Source organism: Camellia sinensis, chromosome 9 (assembly GCF_055761805.1).
Source record: "Camellia sinensis isolate YWXY chromosome 9, ASM5576180v1, whole genome shotgun sequence".
In the NCBI taxonomy this organism is placed as follows: domain Eukaryota; kingdom Viridiplantae; phylum Streptophyta; class Magnoliopsida; order Ericales; family Theaceae; genus Camellia; species Camellia sinensis.
The window spans coordinates 106,678,215-106,688,657 of NC_138969.1; the positions used below are offsets into that span (position 1 = coordinate 106,678,215).

The 10,443-nt window shown below is 37.7% G+C and overlaps 1 protein-coding gene across 1 annotated transcript; it reads right to left on the reverse strand.

Moving 5' to 3' along the window:
• Positions 1-9,166: 9,166 nt before the first annotated feature.
• Positions 9,167-10,078, reverse strand: LOC145799671 (uncharacterized). The gene is made up of 2 exons (XM_082889281.1): positions 9,574-10,078; positions 9,167-9,444 (listed from the first exon to the last, which is right to left on the reverse strand). Exons 1-2 carry the CDS (start codon positions 10,076-10,078, stop codon positions 9,167-9,169), a joined length of 783 nt encoding a protein of 260 aa, XP_082745407.1.
• Positions 10,079-10,443: the final 365 nt, after the last annotated feature.

Genomic DNA, 10,443 nt, shown 5'->3' on the forward strand with positions numbered 1-10,443 from the left:
TATACATGACATCAATGTTGTGTTGAAATTTTTTGCTTCTTCCAATAGGGTAGCTCATACAAGATGCTTACCTTTGTCCAATTGGGTGCTTGACGGGGCCTTTTCCTATTACTTGGATGCTTTCCATATATGATACCGTCACGTTGTCCAATTGCTCTTGTATCTTTTCCACTGGCAACTCCAAAGATCTCTTATGTTTCTCAATCTTACCATTATAAGCCCTACACTTTTGCCTTTCTGGGCGGTCCTCAGGCAAGTAACATCGATGGTTAATGTACCCAATCTTACTTCTCAAAAATTCAAAATATGGTTCATCATGTCAAGTGTAACAAGAATAATGATCCTTTGTTCTCTATCCAGATAGGCCACCAAATGCAGGCCAATCGTGTATTGTCCACAACAAAGCTATGCGCATTCGAAAAGTCTCATTAATAGAGGCATCGTAAGTTAGTGCACCATTTCTCCACAACTCATTCAACTCATCTACCAATGGTTGCATGTTGACGTTAATATCAATCCCTGGTTATGATTCTCCAGGAATAAGTAATGACATCATGAAAAATGGATCCTTCATAGCTAACCAAGGTGGCAAGTTGTATGGAATGAGTATAACAGGCCACAAACTATAAGGGTTGTTCATGTTCCCAAAAGGGTTGAACCCATCAACGGCTAAGCCTAGCCTCACATTTCGAGGCTCTAAGGCAAACTCGGGACGTTGTGCATCAAATTCCTTCCACTCATCACTGTTAGCGGGATGTCTCAATACCTCATCGTCCACTCGTTTGTCTTTGTACCATCTCATGTCCTTAGTCCTTTTCCTTGACATGTACAATCATTTCAACCTTGGTGTCAAAGGAAAGTACCACAATACTTTATGGGGGATTTTTTTACCTCTTCCACGATTGATCTTGTATCTAGATGTCTTACAGGCCGGACATTTATCTAGTGTTACATTCTCCTTCCAAAATTGTCGTGACCCGAACCTGCCCCTATAGGTTAGAATCATAATTGGCCAGTAATCATGAGATTACCTATGGCCTCAGACTAAAATCAAATCATATTTAATAATAGGGGGCCAAAAACAGAAGTAGAATAATAAATTTTGTCCAATGAGTTGTGTATATATGGCAAAATAAAAACCTTTCACATACATATAATAACTCACACATCACATACATAATCAAGTTATACATGTCCAGGATCATTTATAACATAATCTTCCAAGCCAAAATGTTATATATAAAAGTGGTCGTACGTGACCAACAAAAGTAAACCAAGGACAAAACAAAAGATTAAAAACAAAGCTTCTTGCATGAGGCAACCTTGGCTGACTCCAAAATCTCGGTAACCTTTTACAGTCTCACTAAGGTTGGGGCTGGACATCCAGCTACTCACCTACATACATATATATAAACGGAGTGGACGAAAGCTTAGTGAATAATACCAGAGTAAAGAGGTTAATGACTGAGATTCGTTAATTAAATAAATCATACTTGTATTTAATACATATGAAACACAATTCTCATTCATAAAAGACTTAAGCAAATCATAACAGAATGACATAGGGTCCAATCCATTATACTTAGAATATATCGAGGGGATGAAATGGCCTTGAGTCCAACATATTCATATACAAAACGACCTTCGGTCCAGTACATTCATATTCAAAATGACTTTTGGCCCAATGCATTCATATTCACAATGACCTTTGGTCCAATACATTTATATTCACAACGACCTTCGATCCAATCCATTCATAATCAAAACGACCTTGGGTCCAAAATATTCATTCATAATCTGACCTTAGGTCTAATGGATCCATACACAAATGACCATCAGGTCCTTCAAAACACATGTACAAACGACCTCCGGTCCATCATTTCCAAATTCATATTCATGAACACGTTTATAGTCATGATCATGTTTACATTTGTATTTATACTCAAAATGACCTTTGGTCTAATCAAATCCGCGGTAATTTTGATAGTTATAATCATGTTCACATTCGTATTCATACTCAAAATGATCTTTGGTCATTATTATTTTTTGGTGTATTTTGTAATATCCTAGTGGCTTATAAATAGTTCCTCTCTCTACTCTTTTCTAAACCAATACACCAACTATTTTCTATATTTGAGAGATTACTAGCAAAGAAGGGTGTTTTTCTTAGTGGAGCTTTGGGTTCACCATCTTGTGCATAGTTGGCTTGAACCATATGATAAGTGGTCGGACTGTTGTATCCTGGAGGGGACAAGTCATAATTTTGTGACTGCTGCATCGGTATTTGGGTTCTTTCTACCGCAGTGGGCTTGATCTCCTTAAAATTATTGGTGAAAATACTAGAAAAAATATATTTTATTAAAAATAATACAAAGAAAACGAGATATCTGTGCCTCAGCCTGATCTATTTGTATCTCATTTTCTTTGCATTATTTTTAATAAAATATATTTTTTTTAGTATTTTCACCAACAATCTCAAAATACAAAAAAAATTGTCAACGAAAAGGTATGCCATTTAAAAAATTAATTTTAGATATAGACAGTAAGTGAAATTCAACGTATAATATGTTAAAAAAACTTGTAAACAAAGAAAAGCAATTGATTTATTTTTTGCAACAACATCAATATGAGGAGTACTGAGTCCTACAAAACTTAATTTGCGCCAAAATAACCTTGTATAAGGATTTTTTAAAAATTTTGATACTGTAATAAAATTATTTTCTTAAATATATATTCCTACTTCACCATTACATATGTTAGCAAAAATAATTAAAATTTTCGTAAAATATATGGATAATGAATATTATGTAACAATTATTACTTCAATGAAAGAAAAATTAAATATTTTGATCTATTACCTCTTCTTTTAGGTTGGGCCATAACAATTGATTATAGGTGTAAAGAAATTGGTTTATAAAAATTTTTAGAACGTATTTTCACTGACAAAAAACAATTTGTACCTATTATGCAAACATGCAAAACATTATTTGAAGAAACAGGATAGCTGCATTTGCAAATGCACCTACACACACTACACTAACAGCCTCATCTTGAGGTGAGAGATTAAGTGTTTTTTAAGTAATAAAAAGTCAAAGAATATCTTAATATAGAAGCGTAAGTAGTTCTAAACTACAATGTTATTTGGAAAGCCCATCAGTGGATCATTTCGATGACTTTGACATTTTGGATTAGTGGAAACAAAATGAGACTTTGCGGCCTGTGGTTTCACAAATGGCCTGTGATATACTAACTGTTCATATTTCTACAGTAGCTTTGAAAATAGTTTTTAGTATAGGTGGACAGGTGCTGAGCAATTACTGTAGTAGGCTTTCGCTCTAAATGGTTGAGGCACTGATGATATCCAGAGATCATATGCATGCACTTACAAGAAGATAAAATTATAATGAAAATGATAGAATTCAAAACAATTTGGATGACATATCCTCGAACAACGCGAGTGAATTGTCTGCCTCCTTTGATGATTGATCAACAATTTGTTTTTCATTATTTCATTTCGTTATTATTATTATTATTATTATATTTTTATTATTATTATTTATTTATTTATTTGTTTATTATTATTATTTATTTGTATTAGATTATTGAGGTGATGTGTAATGCAAATGATTGGTAGTCTAGTAGGTGCCAACCTAGTTAGGATGCGCTTAACCTATAGTGATGTAATTGCTCTACCATCATTAATAATTTACATCTATTTTATTTAATGATATAAATTTTTATAATATTTTATTTCATTTTGAGATAAAAATTATTTATTCAATAAATTTTATATATTTAATTTGATGATTGTAATATTGAAAGTTTCAAAAGAAGAAAATTATATAATTTCACACTTTTTTAGCCATAAGTTCATAATTAAAAAAATATAAGATAATTAAATTTAAATACCACCACACATGAAACATAATCAAACATCTCATTAATCTTAATTAAAACAACAATGATAGAGACCACTAATTTTGGAGCTCTAAAAAGATCACTAATGACATGGCACTCAATAATAAAAAAAAAAATACAACACCAAGACCAAAACATCAAATCATTCATGGTGGGGCTCACTGCCACATTATTAGTGATAGCACTAATTAGTGCTCTCACTCATTTTCCTAATTAAAATACCCAAGTACAATTTTTCTTTTATTTTTTATTCCTCATAAATAATCTATATACATAATATATTTATCATTCATTTTTTGAAAAAAAAAGCCGTCATGGCCCTAGCCCTATTTTGAGTGGGCCTGGGCTTCACTTTTCGGCCAAACCCACCATAGAGACAGGAGCATGCGAGGCCCACAACAGGCCAGCCGAGCCTGAGCCTGGCCAGGCCATAATTACATACCTAGATAGAGAATAAAGAAAATAAAGTTATACTCGATGATACTTGCAGAAGAATTGGTATAATTAACCCATATAAATATTTAAAAAATGCTAGAGTTTGAGCTTTATAACAAAATAAAGTATGCACTTTTAATTTTGTAAGGGGGTTCAAGATTAGAGGGGTGATTAGAGAGGCAAAACTATGCTAATGGTCGACTGATGGTGGAAGTGGCTTGAGAATGAACAGCAGCAACTATCTGGGAATTAGAGAGTGTGTAGTAGGGTGAGAGCGAAACAAGTGGCTCAAGAAGAAGTGTATGGCAGTACCAAATTGGGCAGCATCTTCCCCAAATCCCCAAAATTCCTCCTGGTGAACCTTAGGAAATGGGTTCTATTTATAGGCTTTTCCTTGGTGCCAAGAAGACACCAAGTGGCCAAATAGAGAGAAGGCATGTGTTCTAGAGGATCACAGGGAATATTTTACCTTGAGCCACCAGGCTAAAGGTGTCACGTGTCCCTCTACATGTACTGTGTACTATCTGTTTGCCTCCACAACTACCTTTTTCGAGTCTCAGCAAGTGTAGTTGCGACGGGAGTGCTTGCCTCTGCACTTGCCTTCTCAACTTGAACCTTAGCAAGTGGACTTGCAGCAGTGAACCTTGCCACTGCACCTGCCTTCTCAGTTCTATTTGCCTAGTACATGCATTCTCAGGACTCCATTAGTTAGCTATCGACTACATTTATGTTCACCTCAGCGAAGCCTCCACCATTAGCCACCTAAACACAAACTTCCCAGCTTCCCAGGGCGAAGGCCACAGCTAAGCCTGTTATCAACCATGCTGTGCCTTAGTACCAAGCCCAAGGGGGCTTCCTTAGTCCTGCCCATGCGACCAAGGCAGGTCCATGACCTGGGTAATGGAAAGGGAGTCCCTTATGCTCGGGCTACCCTATTCCCATCTTCGCGGGATCGCTGCGGTAAACTGGTACCTCTGGGCCTGTTATCAACTCTAACCAGCAAGTCTTTGGGCCTGCTATCAGCGCCAAGTTAAATGAACTGTTGGGCCTGCTATCAGCCCTAGGCTAGTAATGCCTTGGGGCCTGCTGTCAGCGCCAGGCATTAGCCTCTGCTTGTAGAGGGAAGCCTCTCTCAAAGACTGCTATCACCTTGGCAGGATATTCCCTCTGCAACTTAGTTGCTGCATTAGTCATTTCTCGTGGCAAGTTCAGACAGCATGACTGAAGATATTAGAGATAGCGGTGCCGACAGAATGCCTCCACAACTTGAGTACTGGAAGTATTGCCTCAGCAACTTAGTTGCCTCGGTCTTCTCTTTCCCTCGGCAACTCCAGATGATTGTGACACCGACATTACTTGGCATGGCGGCGGCATCGAAGATACTTAGAATGGCGGCGTTGAGACAAAGTGCATCAGCAACTCTGCCGCTGCATATGTTCCCTCGGCAACTTCAAATGGCGGTGGAACAGAAGTTAATAGGAATGGCGACACTGAGGCAAAGTGCCTCTGCAACTCTGCCGCTGCACATGTTCCCTCTGCAACTTGACTTGGGCATTTCTCCTTGCTGAGTCCATCAGGAGCCTTGGTGGGTCGGACCTGCCTCGGCTCAGTTGTTGGCCCGTTTCCTTTGGGCTTTGGCCCACACTCCTTTCTTATCCCTGGCCGCCTTCTCAGGGCGATCTTAGTGCTTTGGTCCATACTTAGTTTGGGGTTTAATTTCTTACCCTCTACAAATTTTATCAATTTAAATCTTAAATTTTTAATCTAAGCTTTTTGCCTATTTTCATTAATTAAAATCGACAAAAAAAATGAGTATTTCAGTCATTAAAATCAATAAAAAAAAAGATTTTACTCGTTTCATGTATATTTATATTAAATTTAATCGATAAAATAATATTTTTTTTTATCAGTTTTATGTTACAAAAATAAGTAAACAGTTTAGACTAAAAAAAAAAATCAAAATATTATTATTTAAATTGACAACATTAAAAATTTAAGATTTATTTTATTACAATGCTAAAATTATAGAGATTTTTTTTCTCATTATCCCTAAATATAAATATCAAGTTGAAGAAGAATTGGTATAATTAGATAGGGGTGTACATTTGGCCCGGCCTGGCCTGGCCTAGCCCATGTCTGGTCTTGCGGGCTCTCTCCAAAATTAGGACTAGAGCGGGCCGGTCCACAGGCCAAAAAATTAGGCTGAGGCCCAGGGGTATTCGGGCCTTGGGCGGGCTGGTGGGCCTAGGTTTGGACTTGGGCTTGAACAATATTTTTGTTTTTTTTAAATTTTTTCTACCAAATTTTTATTATTTTTCACTAAAAAAAACACTAGACCTCAGGCGGGTCGAGTCTCGGACCAAACCTTGAGTGGGCTTTAAGTGGGTCGGTGGGTCAAGTCGGACTTCAAAATGATGGCCCAGGCATAGGCCTAGAGTCTCGGGTTGAGCTCAAGGCTGAGCCCAAATAGGCTTAAATGGCTGGACCCATCCCAGGCCACGAGTGAACTTTAAACTGCCCACGGGTCATGAGCCATTTTTACACTCATGAGCAATGATACATCCCTTTAGTTTTGAAGTTCTAATTGAGCTTTAATGATGTGACAGAGAATAAAAAAAATAAAAATAAATAAAATCAAGACCAAAATATCATAGTGAGGTTCACTCCCATTAAAACTCCCTTATTAGAACTCGTTTATTAGAACTTCCAATCATTTTTCTTACACTCATATAATTAACCCATATAAATATAAATATAAAATACAAATCTAGAACCTCTTTTTTTTTTTTTTTGTTACAGGAAAATCCTCTCACTCTCCCGCAGGTCTAAGGCAGCACCCCTTGAGGAAATCACCAGGGTGTCCTATTGTGCGTTCCGAGTAAGAGACTATAACCTGGAAGCTTGTTCCGACCTCCCAAGACAAGCTCCGCTTAAATCAAAACTCGCACAGCGGGAAGTATTAAACCCATACAAATTGCTGATTAGACATTCTGAGATCAACTTTCTAATCAATTGTGCTACGCTCAAAAAATTAGCCAAAAAAAAAATTAAACCCAGAACCTAAGGGCTTAAGCCCCGGCCCCTACCAGGTTGTCACCCACGCCTGAACCTTTCTTTAAAAATAAATAATAAAAAAAAAAACAAAGCTGGAAATGTAATCAGCTTTTTGTTCTAGAGAATGGAGTCTCTCTGGACCGGTCTACGTTGTCCACTAACTAACGCGGGACGGTTATTCCACACGCGCACACTAATACGTAATGCCGAAAATACCCTCAACTATGATCCCTTCCTTCTCTCTCTGGAAACCGTGTTAGGCAAGAACCCAAACTCCTTATAACCAAACACCCAAAAGCCTCTTCTGTCTCTATCTGTGTGCGCCATCGTTGTTGTAGAGTGAGAAAGAGAAAACAATATACATATATTAGAGAGAGAGAGCACCAAAAAAAAAAAAAAAAGAAAAAAGAAAGAAAGATATGGATGAGGAAAAGGCAGGTTTGTACTTGTTCAAGAGGGTGAGGAAGAAGAAGGGTTCGTCAAGGTCGTGGTGGCGGTGTTGGAGGTTCAGGAGCTCTGGGTTTCGGTGGAAAGGGCTCAACTTTCGGCACTGGTTCGTCGACGGGTTTCTCTTCAAGATTCTATCTGTCTTCGAAGCCATTCTTGTGCTCGGAACCCTCTGCTTCTTCTACCTCTGTTGTGGTTGTCACGTTTGATCACTCGTCTCATCTCATCTTATGTGTCTGTCTGTGTTTTGGATTAACATGTATTGACTGTTTCGTTCTAGAGAGAGAGAATGGGTTAGATAGAGAAGCGATAGAAATATTATTCGGATCAATTCTGTATTCCTAGCACTGCTCTATTCAAATGGCAAACTGTTGGGGATTTTTCTAGGTTTGGAACTGGACTGCCTAATGGGTATTTTTTGCTATAAACTTCTCTGTCTCCAACCCTGTTTAGGTCTCTTGATAATTCACTTTTTAGATCTTGAGATGTATTCTATAACACACTTAGTACATGTTCAAATTTTTGTGTATTTTGGTTTCGATCTACTGTGAATATTTTTAGTTGTGTTTTTTATTATGATTTTTAATTTATTGTTAAAATTTCAAATGAGGATATGTATCCTACAATGATGTTAAATGTAAGTTCCATTTTTGTTCACACTTAGTCCTCGTTTGGGAACAGATTAATTTAGTAATTTTTTAGCTATTTGGCTAAAATATGAGCTAAAAAAAATTAGTATGTTTTGGATGATTTTTTGACTTTTTACAAAAAAGATGTGTAAAAAATAAAGAGAGAAGAGATTTTTTGATTTTTTTGTATGAATTATTGACTTTTTGATTAATTTAGTAACTTTTCGACACTTTAACTAAAAGAAAGGTTCCGCTTAAATAGTAGAGTTGAGAATGATGGGATTTACCATTTTGGATGGGTCATTACACTATGGATATGAAATTCACATATTTTGACCAATTACATTTTATGTGAGCCCCCGCAATATTCTGGATAGTAGCAAGAAATTCAGCCAAGTCCCTCTTAGCTCTTTCAACAATGGCAGGGTCCACCGGAGAATGATTAAACAGCTTTTCATTCCTTCCTTTCCATATGTGCCAGCAGATCTAAACCACATTACACAAGACCACCGAACCTTACTCCATGGACAGCCAAATAAGAGGTGCTCGATAGACTCAGGGGATTGAGAGCACACTTGGCACATGTTAGTCAGCAAATTAAGTCTCCTGGCTAAGAAATTATTGCAAATCCTTCAAAGAATATGCTTTAACTTAGGAGGAAGATTAAGCTTCCAAATGAATTTCTAATCATCAGCCGCCCAAGCAAAGGAAGAAGAAGACACAACAGCGGAGGGAAGGGCATCTAGATCTAGAGCACAATGGTATCCAGATTTAACAGTATAAGAAGCTGGAGAATTATGATGCAAAACCACTAGATCCGTAGAGTTTTCTATAGCAATTGGAATGACTTCAATCGCCTTCCTTTCCTGTTTAGCTACTAGCTCTCTGATCTTGGATTTGTTCCACAGCTTAAAAATGGGGTCAATCACATCTTTGACAAAGCAATCCGAATTGTCCACATCTTTAAGAGATTGAATGTGGAAGTTGTCAACGGTAGAGATCCATTTGTCTTCCCAAAAATTAATTGAGGCTCCATTGTGCACCTGTCATCTAGAGCCCGGATGCAATACCTCTCGACCTTTAATAATACTAGACCAGACCCAAGACGCTCTAGCCCCTGTCGAGGCAAGCATGAAGTTCGAGTGAGGATAATGAATCCTTTTCATGAACTTAGCAAAAAAGGATTCCAGAAATTTTATAAGCCTCCATCCTTGGCGAGCGAGCAGAGCTTTGTTGAAAGTCTGAAAATCCCTGAAGCCCAATCCTCCTCGGCTCTTCGGGAGTGTTAACTTGCTCAGCTTAGCCCAATGAATTCCCCCACCTCCTGGATCTCCTTTCCACCAAAAGTTTTGGATATAAGAGTTTAGCTTATTAGAAAGCTTCTTTGGGAACAAGAAGCAAGCCATAATAAGCACCTCCCTACCCGCTTGAGAAAGCAACTGAGACTTCCACCCACTTGATTTGGAGAGAACCCTTTCAATCAAGAAACTATAAGCCTCAGATTTAGATCTGCCCCAACAGGAAGGCAAGTCCAAATATATGGCATTAACATTAACTGGAGAAACCTCCAAAACATCCCAATTCTTTTCTGGCATAGCAAACTCGAGTTGGCTGAGAATTGAATTCCCGATTTAGGAAAGTCAATAGACTGGCCAGATGCATCCCCACACAATTCCAATAAACAAAGAACTTCACAACATTCGCTTTCCTGTGCTTTAACAAATAGTAAGGCATCATCCGGAAACAAAAGATGAGATAGAGTAGGGCACATTCGCCTGACTCGAATGCCGGACAAGAGCTGATCCTGAACACTTTTCTCAATCAACCAAGATAAAATATCAATCACAACCAGAAAAAAATAAGGGGAGAGTGGGTCCCCTTGTTGAAGGCCTCGAGAGGGTTTGAAACTAATACGGTTTTCCCCATTCACAAATATGGAAAAGGTCACCGTAGAAGCACA

What these genes read in the sequence shown, in the direction of transcription:
- LOC145799671 (XM_082889281.1), bottom strand. Translation starts at nt 10,078, where the DNA reads ATGCCAGAAAAGAATTGGGATGTTTTGGAGGTTTCTCCAGTTAATGTT. An exon ending in AGCGTCTTGGGTCTGGTCTA is followed by an intron (nt 9,445 to 9,573) that starts GTATTATTAAAG and finishes AATCTCTTAAAG; the next exon opens with ATGTGGACAATTCGGATTGC.